The sequence below is a fragment of the Tursiops truncatus genome, chromosome 1 (assembly GCF_011762595.2).
Source record: "Tursiops truncatus isolate mTurTru1 chromosome 1, mTurTru1.mat.Y, whole genome shotgun sequence".
In the NCBI taxonomy this organism is placed as follows: Eukaryota; Metazoa; Chordata; class Mammalia; order Artiodactyla; family Delphinidae; genus Tursiops; species Tursiops truncatus.
Genome location: NC_047034.1, coordinates 83,888,832 through 83,910,010, shown reverse-complemented (window position 1 = coordinate 83,910,010; position 21,179 = coordinate 83,888,832). Strand labels below are relative to the sequence as shown.

Genomic DNA, 21,179 nt, shown 5'->3' with positions numbered 1-21,179 from the left:
AATTGAAGGTTGAGGGTTTGTTCTTTCTTCTAGCTATCTGGTCCAGTGCAGATGGTTTTTAGTTGCATTCAAGCACAAAGAAACGTACACTTTGTTTTTTTATGTTCTGTAACATCCCTTGTCATGTTTCCTTCCTTTCTAGTTGTGTGTGTTTATTCTCTTATGACTAATAAAATTACACTGTGTGTACTAGAGTGGAGGCTTCCCCCATATCTCAAGGACTGCACAGATAAAAGAGAGGGACGTCAAAAAACCAAAACAAAAGAAGCATTTGAGAATCCTGCAGTTTAACATGAGTAGTAGGGAGTAGAAATGAAGTTGGTAGGCAGGGGTCAAATCACCCAGCAAATACTGAGTGTCTGTATATTGTCAGAGTCTGTGGTAGGTTCTGGTGATAAAAGCAAAAGAACAAGACAGATATGGTACCTGCTCTCATGGAACCTTTACAGTATCTGGGGATGTAACATTAAATAAATAATGTTATAAGATAGGTACAGGGTGTTGTGGGAATGCAGTGGTGGTGATGATTGTGGGGAGAGTGTGTGTGTGTGTGTGTGTGTGTGTGTGTGAGAGAGAGAGAGAGAGGGAGGGAGGGAGGGAGGGAGGGAGGGAGGGAGGGAAGAAACAGTTTTCCTAGCAGAGAGTCTCCAACATAGAGGGCCTCCCAAGAACTGAAACAAGGGGCAGTATGACTGGAGTGGTGGAAGAATCGAGGTGGGGAGATTTTGGAAGACAGCAACTAGATTTGTGGGGAGCTTATTAAAGCAAGTTGAGGATTTTGGATTTTATCCCTAAAGCAATCAAAGACCCTGGAGGCAGAAGGAGGGAGATGGTTAACAAAGAGCAGTCCTCCAATATATAATACATAGTTTAAAAGCAAAGGTCCCCTGAGTGCATTCAGGATGAGTTTGGAGGCTCCTGGCAGTTTGAACTAGAAAGGTTCCAATAAGGGTAGAGAAAAAATGGCTGATTTGAAATATGCTTAGGAAGTAGATAAGATTTGTTATAGGTTAGATATGGGGATTAAGAGAGGGAAACAAGGGAGGGGAATGAGTCAGGATAATAATATTAAGTGAATTTTTGGCACTAAGCATGTCCTGTGTATTAAATCATTTAATTCACCATTTTATAGATGAGGAAACTGAGACTCATTGCCTCCCTGATTTTTTAGCTTGAGGTGTTAGATGCATGATGGTGTCTCATAATTGAGGTAAAAAACTGGGTGTGGGGTGGAGGCTCAGAAGTTTAATTCTGGACATCTTGAATTTGAGATGTCTCTGAGATATCCAAGTTGAAGTGTGGAGTGGTTATTTGAAAATAAGGATTTGGAGTTCAAGAGAGAAGTCTGGGTTAGAGAGGGAAATTTGTTACTTTTTCGCAGATGACTAATGCTGGGAAGTAGTGAAAAGAGGGAACATGTGGAGCAAGAGAAGAGGGATTAGTGTGGAGGCCCGAGGCACCTGAGGGTTATGTGATTCAGAAGGAAGAAGATAAATATGAAATGGCTTGTATGCTAGGTCAAATGTTTGGACTTTATTCTGAAAATATTAGCTTTCGGATTAGTCTTTGGGCTTATTGAGCTTGAGGTGTCTGTGGGACATTCAGGGACAGAAAGGTGGGCAGTTCTTATTACTTTTCCCCATATTTTTCTAAGGATGACTTCCCTAGGTTCTTCAGAAGATCCCGTCTGGGCTTTGCCTCATCCTGATTACTTTCTTCTGGTCAGTTTATCAATGGTCCTTTTACAACATAGTGGGCAGAGCTAGACACTGTTTTATTTGTGATCTGAGCAGAGTGGGTTGCCTTCACTTTGCTACATTCTGGACACTGCTTTTTCTGTGAATATAGTTTAAGATTGAATTAGCTTTTTAGGGGAGGGGAACATTATTACATAATGTTTCTCTTGCTAACAAAGTGTTTTTCATATATGATCCTGTGAAACCTTGTATCTCTTATCCTTGTGCTTTGTGCTAGCCAGATTTTGGACCTAAGTAGGAAGTCAATATTTGTGTTAAATGTCATCAGCTAGATTTACCTTATGGTTTCTGCTCTTTGTGATCTTTTTGGACCTGTTACTTAGCAATATTGAGTATCCTGCCCAAATTTGGTTCATCTATGAATTTTATAAGCATGTCATCTATGTCTACTTTTAAATAATTGATTTAAGAGCTAATCAGGGCAGGAATGAAGACAGCTGTGGAATGAACTCTGGGGCCAAAGAGCTTGGGTTTGAATTCTAGTGCTGCCACTTAAGAACTGTGTTATTTTGGGCAAATTCTTTTAACCAGTCTGTGTCTTAGTTTCCTCATCTGTAGAATGGAAATAATGATAGTATGTTTTTCAAAAGGTTGTGGTGAGAATTAAATGAGTTATGTGTATGAAGTGCTTAGACTACCACTTGACACATACTAAGTGATCAATCATCTAAGCTATTGTTGTTGTTTTTATCTTATAAACCATCTTAGATGTTCATACTCTTTTAACAGTATGTCCTATTATTGCTGAGTCTCAAAAAAGTGATTCAGGATGTGTAATTAGACCAAAAAGTTTATCCTTCTATAATAGGAAACATGTTTTGGAAAATGTATAAAATAAAACCTCAGCCAGATATACGTTTACTTGTTTTTTTCTAAACTGAAAGTTTTCTGATATACTAATTGAGGGGTTGTATAAAATTGAGGGCCTAATTCTTCCTCTTTCTTGATGTAGGTATGGCATCACAGCTGCAGGTGTTTTCCCCCCCATCAGTGTCGTCGAGTGCCTTCTGCAGTGCAAAGAAACTGAAAATAGAGCCTTCTGGTTGGGATGTTTCTGGACAGAGCAGCAACGACAAATACTATACCCACAGCAAAACCCTCCCAGCCACACAAGGGCAAGCCAACTCTTCTCACCAGGTAGCAAATTTCAACATCCCTGCTTACGACCAGGGCCTCCTCCTCCCAGCTCCTGCAGTGGAGCATATTGTTGTAACAGCTGCTGATAGCTCTGCCAGTGCTGCTACATCAACCTTCCAAAGCAGCCAGACCCTGACTCACAGAAGCAACGTTTCTTTGCTTGAGCCATATCAAAAATGTGGATTGAAAAGAAAAAGTGAGGAAGTTGACAGCAACGGTAGCGTGCAAATCATAGAAGAACATCCCCCTCTCATGCTGCAAAACAGGACTGTGGTGGGTGCCGCTGCCACGACCACCACTGTGACCACAAAGAGTAGCAGTTCCAGTGGAGAAGGGGATTACCAGCTGGTCCAGCATGAGATCCTTTGCTCTATGACAAACAGCTATGAAGTCTTGGAGTTCTTAGGCCGGGGAACATTTGGACAGGTGGCCAAGTGCTGGAAGCGGAGCACCAAGGAAATTGTGGCTATTAAAATCTTGAAGAACCACCCCTCCTATGCCAGACAAGGACAGATTGAAGTGAGCATCCTTTCCCGCCTAAGCAGTGAAAATGCCGATGAGTATAATTTTGTCCGTTCTTATGAGTGCTTTCAGCATAAGAATCATACCTGCCTTGTGTTTGAGATGCTGGAGCAGAACTTATATGATTTTCTAAAGCAGAACAAGTTTAGCCCACTGCCACTCAAGTACATCAGACCAATCTTGCAGCAGGTGGCCACAGCCCTGATGAAGCTCAAGAGCCTTGGTCTAATTCACGCTGACCTTAAGCCTGAAAACATAATGCTGGTCGATCCAGTGCGCCAACCCTACCGAGTGAAGGTCATTGACTTTGGTTCTGCTAGTCACGTTTCCAAAGCTGTGTGCTCAACCTACTTACAGTCACGTTACTACAGGCAAGTGGCAAATGCTAAAGAGCATGTCTTCAACTAGAGATCTGTCTTTATATTTAACATATATTACAAAGGGCTACGTATAACAATGAATTTATTTACAGATTTCAACACAGAATAGGATAATATACTTTAGTATTATCCTAAATATATTTAGTATTTAATATTCCATGTGTGTGGCATTCCTATATGTAACATTATTTTATTTCTGAAATTTTAACTCTAGAAAAATTAATTCAGTCTGATTCTGAAGGTTGTTCCTAGTTGAATTATAGTAGCATCTGGTTCCTTCTTTACTACCGTTATACCTAATTTTCCCATTTTAAAGTATCTTTAAATATATAAGATGTTTACTTATATGTGATGAATTTGGGCATATGCTGCTATTTTTCCCAGGTTCCTCTCTTGGCAGGTAAGATGCCTTGGGAATAATTCCAAGTTTAACTCTAGCAACGTTTTATTATTTTACATTTTCTTTCTTGCATAATAGAGAGAATTGGATTAGATGATTGCTAAGGTCTCTTCTCGTTTTAATATTCTCCATAGTCCTTTGAACTTATTTGCATATGAACTTATTTGGTTCCATAGTCCTTTGAACTTATTTGCATATGAACTTATTTGGTTATCCTAAAATGGCCTTGACCCAAACACCTTATACTTTAGTGATTTATATTGATACTTCTAATAAAGCTACCTTTTCAATATATAATATTTATTGGGACAGAACTTAAATGCTGGTATGTAGAATTTTGTCTGTACTGTAATCAAGGAGTATTACTGAAAGAGAAGACGGGAAAGTCTTTAAATGAGTTTTTATTTCTCAGTACGTCATTTATCTGTCTAGTTATTAATTTTAAAGAATCTGATATTTATTTTAATGGTCATGCATTAAACACAGATTGTACACTCACCCAATCACGAAGTGAAACAATAAAAAAAGATAACCCACAAAATAAGTTTTATCAAGAGATATGTCCAACATGCCAAATGCCTATAATAAATTTTGAGGAAATAGAAATTCTGAACTAAGAATTTTATATTATGTGTGAAAATAATGTAAGGACATTTTAACCTGTATAGGGACTCAGAAAATATGCCATCTACATATTTTTGTTTTTCTAATTGTGATAAAACCTACCTAACATGAAGTTTACCATTAACATGTACCATTCAGTGTTGTGAAGTATCTTCATAGTGTTGTATAGCCTTCACCACTATTTCCAAATGTTTTTTATCACCCAAAACAGAAACTCTGTAACCATTAAGCAGTAACTACTCCACCCTCCTACCCCCTACCCCTGTTACCTCTATTTGACTTTCTGTCTCTATGAAATTGCCTATTCTAGATATTGCATATAAGTGGAATCATACAATATTTCTCCTTTTGGGTCTGACTTACTTCACTTAGCCTAATGTTTTCAAGGTTAATCTCTGAAATTCTGTAGCATGTATCAGAATTTCATTCCTTTTCAGGACTGAATAATATTCTATTGCATGTATATACCACATTTTATTTATCTATTCATCTGTTGATGGACACTTGGGTTGTTTCCACATTTTTGGCTATTGTGAATAATGATGTAATATGAACATTGGCATTCAAGTGTTTGAGTCCCTGTTTTCAATTCTTTTGGGTATAAAACTAGAAGTAGAGTTGCTGGGTCATATGGTAATTCTTTAACTTTTTGAGGAACCACCAAACTGTTTTTTCTCAGCCATTGCATGATCTTATATTCCCACCAGCAATGCATGAGGATTCCAATTTCTCCATATCCTCACCAATACACCAACACTTGTTATTTTCTTTCTCTCTCTTTTTTTTTCTGTTTTTTTTTTTGGATAATAGCCATCCTTATGTATGTGAAATGATATCTCATATAGTTTTGATTTGCATTTCCCTAATGTTTAGTGATGGTGAGCATCATTTCATGTGCTTATTGGCCATCTGTATGTCTTCTCTGGAGCAGTGTCTTAAGTCCTTTGTCCATCTTTGAATTGGATTGTTTTTTGTTGTTGCTGAGTTGTAGGAGTTCTTTATATATTCTGAGTATTAATCCCTGGTCAGATATATGATTTGCAGATATTTTCTCCCATTCCATGGGGTTGCCTTTTCACTATATTGATAGTGTTGTTAGCACAAAAGTTTTAAATTTTGATGAAGTCCTATTTGTCTTTTTTGTTGTTGCTTATACTTTTGGTATATTCAAGAAATCGTTGTCAGGGCTCCCCTGGTGGCGCAGTGGTTGAGAGTCCGCCTGCCGATGCAGGGGACATGGGTTCGTGCCCCGGTCCGGGAAGATCCCACATGCCACGGAGCAGCTGGGCCCGTGAGCCATGGCCGCTGAGCCTGCGCGTCCGGAGCCTGTGCTCCGCAACGGGAGAGGCCACAACAGTGAGAGGCCCGCATACTGCAAAAAAAAAAAAAAAAGAAATCGTTGTCAAACAAATGTCATGAAGCTTTTCCCCATGTTTTCTTCAAATAGCTTTAGCTCTTATATTTAGGTTTTGATCCATTTTGAATTAATTTTTGTATGGTATAAAGTATGGGTCCAATTTCATTCTTTTGCATGTGGATATTCAGTTTTCCCAGCACCATTTGCTGAAAAGACTGTCCTTTCTCCATTGAATGGTCTTAACACTCTTGTCAGAATCCTTTGGCCATATATATGAGGGTTCATTTCTGGGGTCTCCCTTCTGTTCCATTGTTCTAAATGTCTGTCTTTATGCCAGTACCATGCTTTTTTGATTACTGTAGCTTTGTAATAAGTTTTGAAATCAGGAAGTGTGAGACCTCTAGTTTTATTTTCTTTCAAGATTGTTTTGGCTGTTTTGGAGTCTCCTGAAATTCTATATGAGTTTTAGGATGGACTTTTCTATTTCTGAAAAAAACATCATTGGTGTTTATAGCGATTTCACTGAGTCTGCACATCACTTTGCGCAGTGTTGACGTCTTAACAACATTGTCTTCCAATCCACCCTAATCTGTTTTTATCTATTCTTTTTATAGTTTTCTAAAGCTCTATCACAGTAATACTTGATGAGCCTAAGGCAAGTGGAATAGCAGCTCAGGCATTCCTTCTTTATATAAATTTTATCCACAGTGGTCCTGTGCATGTTGCATTGTTGCTTTATTAGAGTCCATTAAATCCTCACCCTCTTGTCTTTCAGAAAACCTCTCTGAAATCCTTTTGACCATTGAAGCATTCTGGCTCCAGAGCCAGCCTTCCTCTTACCCTCCTTTTTACATTGCATTGTTTACATTGCTTCATCTTGCTGATAACATGCCAAAGTACTATCAGTTGACGTAAATTTTTGCCACCATGCTGTCTCTGTTGGCCATGGGCACAGCTAAATAATTCAAGCAGTTAAAATAAAGTACTTTATTTCCTAGCCCACTGTAAATGTAAATGTAGACTAATTCCAAGAAAAGTTGCTGTCGTTGGGGCTTGAGTTTTAGGCACAAAGGTTTGTCATGCTTACAAGCTCAATGCTTTTCCATTCTGAACAGGCTAGCTGGCCTTAAAGCTGAGGTCACTTTGTTATGTACGGAAGGACAAGATCTAGATAAGGAAAACATATTTTCAGTTTATCCTAGACAAACAAACAATCCAGTTTCATCTGACACTGAAACCACAGTTAACACCTAAGCCACAGATGTAGGAAGTTAGACTTTATGTAACATCTCTTATTTGGTTTGATGCCTCTGAGATGGGTGGGAAGAAACAAGAGTGTTCATGAAGATGAGCAGAGAATGATTTGTGCTGTTAAGTGATTCCAACCTTAGCTTGCTCTGGGTTCCAGTGAAATAGAGCTTTATGACTTAGGTGGAAGTTTTCAATTTAAAGGAGTTTGAAGTTGGGAAATCAAAATGCAAGGATTGCTATTTCTACCTCCTGGTTATAGCAGTGAGAGCCTGTTTAGTATTTGTTCTCAAAGGATGGGATGTATCTTCAAAGAGGAGAGTCACCATGTCCAAAGTACAATTAATGCCATTTTCCTACTAAAGGGAAGACTGCTAGTTTTGTTTTCCTTTTTCCTGTGCTTTAATAGGTAATCTTTTTTACTGCCCAGTTGTTAGGATGTCAGAGCTGGAAAGGGACCTAGAAGAGTAATTAACTTATTATATAGATGAAGTAGAACCAGAATTTCAGTGTATAGTTTATATTGAGGGATTGAGAAATATTGGAGGCCAAGGGGAAAGATGATATAGTAATGAAAATATTATCAAGAATCTTGATTTGAATTCAGAGGTTAAAACATTCAGTCTTTAGAGGTGAACCTGCTCTAAATGATGTTCAGTAAAAGAAGATAACTTAAGTCTTTTTGCTTCCTGGAGTTTACATCAGTCTAACATTTTTAGGCTCTAATGAAAGTGAAAAGTCCTCAATAGACTGAGCAGCCTTATTTTATTTTACTTTATTTTTACTGCTTTCCTTGTTTTTCTTTTGATACTTGCCTTTTTGCATGGTAGATGTGGTAGAGTTAACTGTTTTGGGTGAGCTTTTACTTGAAATACTTAGCTGCTTTTGTTACTCCAGAAGCAGAGCAAGACCAAATGGAAAAACTGATTCCAGTCAGTCTTCAGGGTTTTTTTGTTTAGTGGGCTTGGGAGATGGAATTAGTGTTTTTCTTAATTTCCCTTAAACTTTAAGCCTTAGAAGCCTAACAGTTATCACATCTTATGGCTACCTTTTTAAAGAAGTAAGTTATTGGGTGGCCTGGCCCCTCCCTGTGACCTGCCTTTTGGATTTTAAAATGTCTTCCTGGTATAGTAGGAATGGCAAAATCAATCTGCTGCTCTTCAGTTGATGTTTAGGAATGTTCTAAGCCCAGTTTTTATTTTGGCACAAAGCCATTTGCATTCTCCCTGCCAGCTATTTTTGGCACTGTCATGAACTTAGAAATTAATGAGTCTGCTCAGTGAAAGTAAAAATTGTGTTCCTTTTCAATTTTAGAAAGGCTTTTATGTTTCTGGGTACTCTTACCCTCTAGTTTATTAATGCTATCAAACATGCCACAGTGGTTGTATTTAATTGAACTCTGAAATTCCATCAGTAATATGGGGCTCTAGCCACCTGCAATAGGAATATCACTTTTTTGTTTTCTTTGGCTAACAGAACCACAGTTCACATTAAATAGCCCCAAAACTGATGGTATTAGTGGTTCCACCCTTAGCTGTCAAATAGTGTAAGTCCCAGCAGGCCTGGATCTTCTGCTGTTTCTGTGCAAGGATCAGGAAAGTTTTTAGACCCTTTGGAGTCCTCTAATTTACCATTTTCTAGGGGCTACTTAGAAAATTACTCTGGGAGGATATTCTTATTTAGGGAAATATCTTTATACCCTCCCCACTCAGTCTTTGTCTGCCCCCCTCCCCCATACACACAACACAACAATAAGCACATACTACTTAAAAATAAAATTTGGGAAACCTAGGCACTTCATGAGGAGCCATGGCCAGTGGTTCCTAATGGAGAGATCTGCTTTTCCATTTAGCTCCTGATTAATGAGGGATCTGGATCTGGAGTGTCCTTACAGATTCAAATTCTGTGACTTGTAAGAAGAAAAGGAAATTATTTGGAGATGATAAAGTGTTTCAGAGCTCAGACCTTGGATCCAGACTGCCTGGGCTCCAGCCTTGGGCAAGTTACTTAACCTGCCAGTGCCCAGTTTCTACATCTGTAAAATGGAAATAATACTTTCTTACATAGAATCTAAGGTGCCATTGATTGTAAGATGAAATATAATATTATTTATGTACCAATAAGAAAGTAAAGGCACTGCCATTAAACTAAAATATATCATCATTTGCAGGAATCTTCTTAATTTCAGAGATGTTAAAATGTGAAAAATGTGTACCTTATAATTGATGACTTAACAGTGATAAGATATACTTTCATAGGATTGTTGTAAGAATTAAGTGAACCCCACATTTTAAAGAACTTAGTGCATGGCACATACTAAGTACTATATAAATATCATCTATTATTAATATAACCTATTATTATCCCCCTTTTGAATCCATTTATCTCTTAATTTTAGTTACAATTTGAAAAATACCATGTATACCACCATGCCAAATAGATAGGTATGTATTTGACTTTTACTTATTTAGAGACAGTATAATGTACTCAACTTCAGAGCTAGGCTACCAGGATTCAAATTCTAGCTCTGCCACTTATTAACTGTGTGATTTTGGGCAAATTACTTAATCTATTTGCCTCTGTTTCCTCCTCTATAAGTATAACATAGAGGGGATAATAATTTTGCCTTGGATATATTCATATAGAGAGAGCTCTTAGTTTATGGCATTACCATAGTTTTCTCTTTAAGGTTTCGTAGGGTTGGGTTTCTCACATGGAGCGTTAGTGGAAATGAATATTTCTGAAGGCACACAGAGAGTTCAAAGTTTTAAAAGAATGATGGTATAATAATAATAGTCATTGTTTTATCTAACACTTACATAACACACCATGTGCCAGGCGCTGGTCAAGAGCTTTAATATTTGAACGACATCATTATCATCATTATTTTTTACTTATTTATTTTAACCTTACCACAACCTTATGTAGTAAGAGGTACTCATCTCCATTTTATGAATGAGGAACCTGAGGCTCATAGTGGGAATCAGCCGCATAGCACAGGGAGATCAGCTCAGTGCTTTGTGACCACCTAGAGGAGTGGGATAGGGAGGGCGGGAGGGAGATGCAAGAGGGAGGAGATATGGGGATGTATGTATATGTATAGCTGATTCACTTTGTTATACAGCAGAAACTAGCACACCATTGTAAAGCAATTATACTCCAATAAAGTTGTTAAAAAAAAAAAAGAACCTGAGGCTCAGAAAGATTAATTGCCTACAGCTGTTAAATAATGGAATTAGGATTTGAACCACTGTGTCTCTACAGAAGGCATTTCTGTCATAAAGGGGTATTTATTGATCAGGCCATTTAATTGATTTTTCTGTAATTAAAAAGTTTCTAAGAATAAAAAGAATAAGTCCATAATCCCTTATCTGTAATTTCTAAATTCAGAAAGCTTTCAAAGCTAAAAATCTTTTTCTAAGTTTGGTATAAACTTATTTATTGGCAAGACCTGGCTTGAATCAATGTAAGGCTGTTTAAAGTATTTGTCTGGCTTAGTGTGATTGCTCATATGTTTTGTTGCAGAAGTATTAATGTGTTTGATTATGGGATGCTTCCCTACACTCCATTGGGATTATTATAAAGTATGTAGTTTATGCATGGGTAGTACCTTTCTGAAATTCAAAAAGCTCTGAATTTCAAAACACATCTGGGGCCAAGAGTTTCGAATTATGGATTTTATACCAAAGATTGTTTTCATTTTCATTAAATCAATGTACCTTTACCTGATACTAAAACAAGACTTAATCAACATAGTTAGTTTCCCAAAATAATGTGTAATTTTTTTAATTTGCTATTTTTGTTTTTGCTAGAGCCCCTGAAATTATTCTTGGATTACCATTTTGTGAAGCTATTGATATGTGGTCATTGGGCTGTGTGATAGCTGAGCTGTTCCTGGGGTGGCCTCTTTATCCTGGTGCTTCAGAATATGATCAGGTAAGAGTGTTTATTTGGATGGCAATAGAAAGCAAGTAGTTACTGATGAAAGGTTCTAGAGGAATAGAAGTACTAGTGAAGTATTTATTTAGGTTGTAGGGAAAGAATAGTCCAATTAAAAATAATTTTTTAAAGAATAGAATTTTCTCTACCTGCTTCTTAGTCTGAAGTTATATTTGCAATTCTAAACTTTAAAAAGGATTTTATTTTATATTACTTTAGGTTGCTACTTTTCCAGGTCTGTAATGATTTATTAGAGACTTAACTTGTCAGCCAATATGTCTTGTGAATTAGAATATGAAAGTAGAGTAAGGAAGTGAAGTTGGAATTTTAAGAGCAAACTTTGGCTCATTTAGTGCTATTTATTCCTTTTTATACATGACACACACTGAAGTAATTACTATCTGCATACTGAAACACATTGGACCCTAGAAGTTGTGATGTGTATTAGGTCTCTGTAACATAGGATTTAGGAGGGAAATCTTATGAGTTGAAAAGTATTGTAACAAATTATCTATGTTTCAAAACAGACAAGCTTTAGAAGATATGCTACAACTTCCTAAGAAACTGGTCCTAAGGAAAAAAGTTTTGCCATGGAAGTAAATTGTGAATTCTCATTTTTTGTTCTTAAAAAAAAATGGTTCTATGGTTATTTTAAACCATTAAAAGAGAAAAGAGCAAAACAGTGTTTTTCCCTATTCAACCTGGCATTTTGACTCCTCAGTCCATTTTACAGTAGATGTAACATTTACCAACTTCCAAAAATTTGACTCTTTGGATTTGTCTCTGAGTGAGACATAAAAAATGAGTTGTTCATACGATAAGTAACCAGTTACATTGAGCTTTGTAATTTTTCAGTCTTTCATCCACCTTGTGAGACGTGAACCACCTTCCTTATTTTAACAACAACAACAAAGAAGTGTGAGGGAGATTAAATGATGCAAAACCACAGTTACTTGAACCAGTCCATTGATTCTCCTCTTTCGGTTTTAGACTCTTGAGAATCTGATGAAGCTATGGATCTTCTCAGAAAAATATGCTCACAATGTTTTATATACAAAGTTAGGGAATTCGTGGACCCCCCGATTAAGAAAACTTGCTCCGAGCAATTATAGCCTCTAAAGTGCCATTCCTAGGCCAAATGTTTTGTGGCATCTCTTCAACCTTAGTAAACAGATTGCATTGTAAATATTCCTAGGAAGTGGAACCAAATAAAATTAGATTTAGAAGCTAAGGTACAATGGGGGGTTACCTTGTAAAGAAATGATATAGTAGTTTTGAGAATTTTTGCCTGGTGCACAGATGTGAAAATGGGTTGTAGGAGAAAGTTGTTTTTTTCCCATGCTTAATAATGAATAAATAGGGTGTTGCTGTTGTAGAGCAGGATTGGGAATACTTTATCTTGATGCATCTTTGCTTATATAGAAAGATTCCTGTGGCAGGATCCTTGTTCTTACAGCTGAGTTTTTTTAAAAACAACTTTATTGAGATATAATTCACATACTGTATAATTCAGCCATTTAAAGTGTACAACTCAGTGGTCTTTAGTATGTTCACAGGGTTGTGAACCATAGCCATAATCAGTTTAGAACATTTTCATGACTCTAAAATGAAACCCAGTACTTACTAGCAGTCAGTACCCATTCTTCCCTAACCACCCCACCACCACGCTGGGAGCCAGTAATCTACTTTCTGTCTGTATAGATTTGCCTATGCTAGCATAGCATATTCATCACATACAATATGTGGTCTTTTGTGCTGGGCTTCTTTTACTTAGCATGATGTTTTTCATCCATGCTGTTGCCTGTATCAGAACTTCATTACTTTTTATGGCTGATCAGTGTTTCATTGTGTGTATGTCTATATGTATGTGTGTGTGTGTGTGTGTGTGTGTGTGTGTGTGTATGTATATGTATATATGCCACGTTTTTTTATGTGCTCATCTGTTGATGGACACTTGGGGTGTTACCACCTTTTGGCTGTTGTGAATAATGGTGCTATGAATATTGGTGTACCAGGGTTTAAGTCCCTGTTTTCCGTTTCTTTGGGTATAAAGCTAGAAGTAGAATCGCTGAGTGTCTTGCTAATTCTATGAGTGTCTGAGAAAGTATATGAATAGATTATAGTTGAAAACTTCCCTAACATGGGAAAGGAAATAGTCAAGCAGGTGCAGGAAGCACAGAGAGTCCCATACAGGATAAATCCAAGGAGAAACACGCCAAGACACATATTAATCAAACTGTCAAAAATTAAACACAAAGAAAAAACATTAAAAGCAGCAAGGGAGGGCTTCCCTGGTGGCACGGTGGTTGAGAGTCCACCTGCCGATGCAGGGGACATGGGTTCGTGCCCCGGTCTGGGAAGATCCCACATGCCGCGGAGCGGCTAGGCCCGTGAGCCACGGCCGCTGAGCCTGCGTGTCCGGAGCCTGTGCTCCGCAACGGAAGAGGCCACAACAGTGAGAGGCCCGTGTACCGCAAAAAAAACCCCCAAAAAACAAACAAACAAACAATGACAATAATACTTTCTGTTTGCATAAAGGTAAGGTGGGGCCTTTGTTGTTGCATTATTTTAAGCTATGTGAAAAGCAGTATCTGTATGATAGTTCCCATTCTACTTTCACAGTTTAACTCTTTTCATTCTATAATATTAAACATTTTTAATGTTTTAATATTGTAAGTGCATTATTGTAGAGAAATTAGAAAAGATGCAGTAAGCCAAGAGACAAAAATTTCAACCTTTAGTGGTTCTACCCCTCAAAGGTAACCTGTTACGTTTTGGTATATTTTGTATTTATTTATATATTTTAATTTATTAATTTTCTTTATGTATTCATTGACTACTGTCATAGGTACTCTGGTTACTGGGGATACAGTGCTGAATAAAACATTGTCCTTGCCCTCATGGAGGCTATAGTTTGGTGGTGGGAAATAGACATTAAGTAAATCACACAAATAATAATACAGTACAATTGAGATAAATTCTATGAAGGGAAATGTAGTTTTGCAGTTTGTGTGTGTGTGTGTGTGAGAGAGAGAGAGAGAGTGTGTGTGAGAGAGAGAGAGTGGACATGCACGCACACGTGTGCACATGCATGTATGGACATGCATGTATCTCCTGACCATGTATGTCCTAATGCCTCTTGATTATACTCATTTTTTCCTATTGCTATTACCCTCGTCCAGGCTGTCTTCATCACTTACATGGGCTACTAGACAACCTCCCTTTTACCTACTCTGGCCTCCCTCTAGTCTTTTTTCCAGAGTGTTTTTTTTTCAGAACACAAATTTGATCATGCCACTCCCCTGCTCTTTAGTGGTTTCCCGTGATTTAGAATTAAGGGCTAAATCCTTAATATGGCCTCTGAGCCTCTACCTGGGTTGTTCTCCTCTTCCTCTCTTCCTTTCAAGATTTGATCTTATACCATTTCTTCTTGCTTTTCTTGCACTAGCCCCACTGGCATCATTTCAGCACTGGTTAAGAATGTTTCCTTCTAGCACAGGCCCTCACACATACTGTTCTCTTAGTCTGGAATGCTTCTCCACCACCCATTCATTTCGTTTAGTCAGTCCCTACTCATTTATTAGCTAACGTGTCACTTCTTCAAGTATGTTTTCCTCACCAGTCCCCAGTCTAGGTCAGGTTCCTTTGTTATGTATTTTTATAGAAGCCTGTTTATTTTCTTCAGGATGCCAATTCAGTTTGAATTATGCATTCAGTGTCTGTTTCCCTCACTTGACTGCAAAGTCTATGAGAGCAAGAACCATGTCTATTTTAACAATCACTACTGCCTGGCTTAATAAGTACTTACTGAAAGAATGAATATGTGCTACATATAGTTATGTTTCATATATAAACTTATGGACATAGAGGAATACATATACTGTGTTTCATCAAATCTAAGACACTGTTGATTGAGAGATGAACTACTTTTCTGTACCTCTAAGAAAGAATGCTTCCAATTAAACCATGATTTATCATGGCTATCAGTTTTAAGACATATCCTAATTTCAGAGATGTTAATGTGAAAAAATGTGCCTCTTAGAATCAGTGAAGTGTAATTTTTTTAAGTGAGGTCATATTTAATTTGTAATCTGCTTTTTCAGTTAGTATATTATGAAATATCTTTCTTTACAATGTCGATAAATATACTTTTACCCTATCATTTAAAATGTCTGCATAGTATTTCATTGTACAGATTTTATCCTGGATTTTAAATTCCCTTTTTGTATGGAAAAGAAGTTCACATTTAAAATGTTCTCATCCACATCAATTTTTTTTTTTTTTCTATTTTGCCAATGCTGTATTTTGGCTTCCAGTTAGGTACCTCTCACAGATTCAGAGTAATATCCTGCTGTTTTCTAAAATTGTCTTGTGACGGCCGGCCAGATTTGGCCTGTAGGCCATAGTTTTCTGACCTCTGCTTTACACTCTTAAAAAATTGTTGAGGACCCCAAAGAGCCCTGTTTATGTAGCTTATATCTATTAATATATATTGCATTAGAAATTAAAACTGAAATTTTTGGGGTGGAGAGGTGAGAAGTAAGATTTCCTTGCTTAAAAGTTTCTTTCTAATTTCGTCATTAAATATAGCCATTCTTATGTGGAGGGGGGGATGGTTAAAAAAATTACCTCTTGTTTTACTTTCAGTAGGTCAGGAAAGAAGCAGATTGCTTTTTTGGATAGGGAGAATTGTGAAAGCAAACAGAAATGTGAACAATAAAACTGGGAAACTTTTATTTTTATTTTTTAAAATATTTATTTGGTTGTACTGGGTCTTAGCTGCGGCAGGTGGGCTCCTTAGTTGTGGCACGTGGGCTCCTTAGTTGCAGCAGGTGGTCTTCTTAGTTGTGGCACACAGGCTCCTTAGTTGCGGGAGATGGGCTCCTTAGTCGTGGTATGCAAACTCTGAGTTGTGGCATGCATGTTGGATCTAGTTCCCTGACCAGGGGTCAAACCTGGGCCCCCTGCATTGGGAGCGCAGAGTATTATCCACTGTGCCACCAGGGAAGTCCCAAAACTGGGACACTTTTAAAACACAAGAATATACAGGCACATGTCTCATTAGCCATCAGAGCAGTGACATCATCACACATCACCTCTGGAAATCTCTATACCCATGAGAAAGAAATGAAACAGGCAAATAACTTCTTAGTATTATTATGAAAATAGTTTATATTTCATAGACTCCCTAAAAGGATCTTGGGGACCCCTAAGTGTTCCCCAGACCACACTTTGAGAACTGCTGGTCTAGTTCAAAGTAGGTGTTCAATAAATATTGAATGGGGACTTCCCTGGTGGCACAGTGGTTAAGAATCGCCTGCCAATACAGGGAACACGGGTTCGATCCCTGGTCCGGGAAGGTCCCACATTTCTCTAGGCCACGGAGAAAGTAAGCCCGCGAGCCACAACTACTGAGCCTGCGTGCTACAGCTAGTGAAGTCTGTGCGCCTAGAGCCTGTGCTCCACAACAAGAGAAACCACCGCAATGAGAAGCCCGTGCACCATAGCAAAGAGTAGCCCCTGCTCTCCACAACTAGAGAAAGCCCATGCACAGCAATGAAGACCTAATGCAACTAAAAATAAAAATAAAAATTGAATGAATGAACATAGTACCTGCCTTTTATTGATGGGGGGATAGAGAAACTAAATTGTTTAATTTTATGGTATGAGCAATTTAGAGTGGGGACAATTGACAAGAGCTAGAGTAGCCAAGGAAGGAAGAGGTTTATGGAAATTTTTTCCTAATCTCTTAAATTTGATAATGTATGAACAAACAAACAAAACCTTGGTAATCCATGAAATAGTTTGTTGGAAACTATTCTGTTCTGTCCTAGAAATTTCTTATAGTTTTTTGAACTCTGTATCAGAAATCTACCAAAAAAAAAGGTCACACAGAAAATTTTCAAAACTGAGTTTTCCTTGTAAATAATAGGTATAGTAACAAGGAAGTTACTGAATAAATATTTGGGAATTATCTGTGAGTGGGTTAGCATATATATCTACAGATAAATTTCATTTGTATTGATCAAATAGTTAATTTCTTTGCAGTACCTTTCTTTTTTTTTGACTAGAGCTAATATTTATAATATTTTAGTGTAAAAGTTTTTAATAATTTACCTTTTCACTCCAAATCAATGTTTTGATGGTTTTGACATTTCAGATTCGTTACATTTCACAAACACAAGGCCTGCCAGCTGAATATCTTCTCAGTGCCGGAACAAAAACAACCAGGTTTTTCAACAGAGATCCTAATTTGGGGTACCCACTGTGGAGGCTTAAGGTCTGACTCCCTTGCTATACTATACTATTCATTCCTGTACTCCTTAATTCCAATTTGAATTCAAAGTTTAGTTATTAAATTCTTGAGGTGGAGGGGGGCAAAAGGGGGGACAGTGGGAATTTTCGTTTGCAGGAGCAAATACTTTGAGAAATTATATCATTGTACCCGTATGGCCTTATCCTTAGTTAAAAAAACAAAACATTAAATGCCAGTTCAATTGGCTGAGGTTATTTTATATATTTGAATCAGCAGCTAAGAAGGGGGTATGGAGAGTAGTGCTTATCATTAAGTGATAGGAAGAACTAGAGTAATTTAGTAGTGGCTGTTTTTTAGAGAATTCTCAATAAATATGACAAAACAACACAATTTTATAACTGCCCATATTAAGACCTTACTTATTTTCTTAAAACAAATAGATGTCTGAGTAATTTGATTAACCCAGTGACTCTGTCTCTGAGCCTATTGAATAGTTAGTATTTGAAATATTGTTTCATTTGAAAGTAACTTTTAGAGAAAAATGGTAATGTTTCTTGTTAACTGACATTCTTCAGGAACTGTGCTACATCATTGCTTGCACATTTATTTTATCATTGTTGAAAGGGTGGCCAGGTATCAAGGTCCCATCTCTCTACCGGAAGATTTTCTTGTTGTAAATTACTTTCACGTTTGTGATCTCTGGTTGGCAAGGTGACAACACTTGTATCTCTGTATTCTGACTTTAATTTAGAATAAGAGGTGAAAACATACAGATGGAATTTTTTAAAAATCTGTATTTTGTAGACACCTGAAGAACATGAATTGGAGACTGGGATCAAATCAAAAGAAGCTCGAAAGTACATTTTTAATTGTTTAGATGATATGGCTCAGGTAAGCATGGAAAGTTTCAGAAAGCCAGACATTTATGTATCTCTTTAATCAGAGATACACTTCCATTGGTTATATTAAAGATAGATTCAATTTGTTATCGTCTAATATATGTTTTCATTTTTTACATAAATACATTAATATTCTTCCACATATTAAAAGAATGTTTGAATCCTAGCAAAGGATATTTTTAGAATTTATATATTTCTCCTTTGCTTTTGCTTAACTAGTCTTTTGCATGTCAGTATTTTGAAATATTATTTACGAAGGTTCCTTTCTTGTCCATTTTTTCTACTAAATAAATACTTACATAAGAGCTAACATTTATTTAGTGCTTTTGTTCCAAACTCTGTCTAAACACATACTATGTCATTTAATCTTTTCAGCAATAGAAACTATATTTAAGTAATAACAATCATTTTTACTTAACTTCTTTGATCTGGATTTTGAATGAAAAGAGCTTACTCAGCTTTATTCTACCAACAAACTGTACCAAATTGAAGATTTTAATTAGACAGTATAAGAAGAGCTTCCATTTGTGAAAAATTTCCTCAGGTTTTTCTCTTGAGCTATATATATATATACACACACACACACACACACACACACACACACATATTATACATATGAATATTATATATATAAATATGTATACATAGTGCACATGTTAAATGTCAGCATTAAAGGTTGAGTGATGAAGTATAATATTTCTAAATTTTCCTTGTAAGGTGAACATGTCCACAGACTTAGAGGGAACAGATATGTTGGCAGAGAAGGCGGATCGAAGAGAATACATAGATCTGTTAAAAAAAATGCTAACAATTGATGCGGATAAGAGAATTACTCCTCTGAAAACTCTTAACCATCAGTTTGTGACAATGACTCACCTTCTGGATTTTCCACATAGCAATCAGTGAGTATAGTATGGTCTGGGGCATTTTGCCATGATGTGGTTTTCTGTTGAGTTACCATCTTACAGCTAAATGGAAGTATCACAAGAGTAGTGGCTTTGATACTTGCATATTTGGCTTACTGATGCTTTTCCTTCTCATTGAAAAATCATGAAATTAAAAATTAGATGTGTAAAAAAAAATTAGATGTGTATTTTTCCTTTTTATGGTTATAAAAACTCTTGGTTCATTTTCTCTGAAAGTACTCAGGGGTAAAAAACCATTAATCTGTATTTATCTTGAGTTATTTGCTATCTGTTTAAATCTCGGCATTTTTTTCATTGAATTTTTAATCTCTTTTTTCAGTGTTAAGTCTTGTTTTCAGAACATGGAGATCTGCAAACGGAGGGTTCACATGTATGATACAGTGAATCAGATCAAGAGTCCGTTCACCACGCATGTTGCCCCAAATACAAGCACAAATCTAACCATGAGCTTCAGCAACCAACTCAATACAGTGCACAATCAGGTATTCAGTAAATGATTTTGGGAACTCAGACCTAAGTGGGATAAAAACTAGTAAGAGTACAGGGTGAGGTAGAGAAACCAGTCTTTGCTTTGGTGGTCTTGTAGCTTCGTAAGAATTTTCAGACTGATAATACCTACACATCATGTGCTGACAAAAATTAAAAACAAAGGCCTAATCCATGCCCTCATAGTCTTAGCATAGCCAAATAAGTGGAACCTGGCTTCTGTACTACTTACTGCTGTTGATTGTACTGAGTTCAGCCAGATGACTCTCTTTTTGTTAGATAGCTCTCATTACATGTATCGAAAGGTGTTCCCAATCATTTTTTTCTATGCTGTATATTAGGTCCTCAGAATTTACTCATCTGATAACTGGAAGTTTGTACTCTTTGACCACCTCTCCAGCCATCTCCTACCCTGCCCCACCAACTACTGATCTACTCTTTGTTTCTGTGAATTCCAATAATTAACTTTAAGAGTGGTTTTGCATTTGTTTGCCAAACAGTGATATTTACATTTAAGTTTGTTTCTGAAGATGGAAGTTTCCTAATTTCTTAGCTAGGTCTACTTTCTAAATGGAAGATCATATGAGATTTGGTGGGATCTCACATCCAGTAACTTTTTGCAAAGAAAGAAGAAGTAGGGGTTTATTTATATAGCCTCAACCAGAGCAGGACTTTTTTTTTATTCTTTGTTTTCTTTTTCAGCTTTATAATCTACCTTAAATTTAACAGATAGGAAGAATTTCTTAAGCAGAGAGTTATTTCAAAGACAGTTAACATTACATTTTAAAACTTCATTGTTAGTTTTTCTGGATAGAATCTATGTATGTAAAAATGTTTATACCAGTATCCTTTTGTTTTTAGGCCAGTGTTCTAGCTTCCAGTTCTACTGCAGCAGCTGCTACTCTTTCTCTGGCTAATTCAGATGTCTCACTGCTAAACTACCAGTCGGCTTTGTACCCATCATCTGCAGCACCAGTTCCTGGAGTTGCCCAGCAGGGTGTTTCCTTGCAGCCTGGAACCACCCAGATTTGCACTCAGACAGATCCATTCCAACAAACATTTATAGTATGTCCACCTGCTTTTCAAAGTAAGTGGGGAAACTCCTATATCATATGGTATATATCAGACCTACCTGCTTTAGGCAGATCCTAAGTAAGTATCTAGTTGTTTAGTTTTGATCTTTGACAAGTTTAAACTCAGTCTTTGATTATGAAGATAACTGAAGTAGGTTGATCTTTTTTACGTTGG

At 36.9% G+C, this 21,179-nt stretch overlaps 1 protein-coding gene across 4 annotated transcripts in view; it reads left to right on the top strand.

Annotated features, from left to right (window-relative positions):
* HIPK1 (homeodomain interacting protein kinase 1) overlaps window positions 1-21,179 on the top strand; it is a 48,152-nt gene that overhangs the window by 7,736 nt on the left and 19,237 nt on the right. For 2 of the 4 annotated variants that reach the window (XM_033861616.2, XM_033861619.2), the window contains exons 2-8: window positions 2,710-3,787; window positions 11,238-11,361; window positions 17,525-17,644; window positions 18,425-18,511; window positions 19,237-19,421; window positions 19,765-19,927; window positions 20,793-21,018. In XM_033861616.2, the coding sequence (XP_033717507.1) occupies window positions 2,712-3,787; window positions 11,238-11,361; window positions 17,525-17,644; window positions 18,425-18,511; window positions 19,237-19,421; window positions 19,765-19,927; window positions 20,793-21,018 (1,981 nt within the window). In that variant the 5' untranslated portion in view covers window positions 2,710-2,711. The remainder of the gene's footprint in view (window positions 1-2,709; window positions 3,788-11,237; window positions 11,362-17,524; window positions 17,645-18,424; window positions 18,512-19,236; window positions 19,422-19,764; window positions 19,928-20,792; window positions 21,019-21,179) is intronic. The other 2 variants (XM_033861623.2, XM_033861626.2) reach the window with 2 other exon arrangements.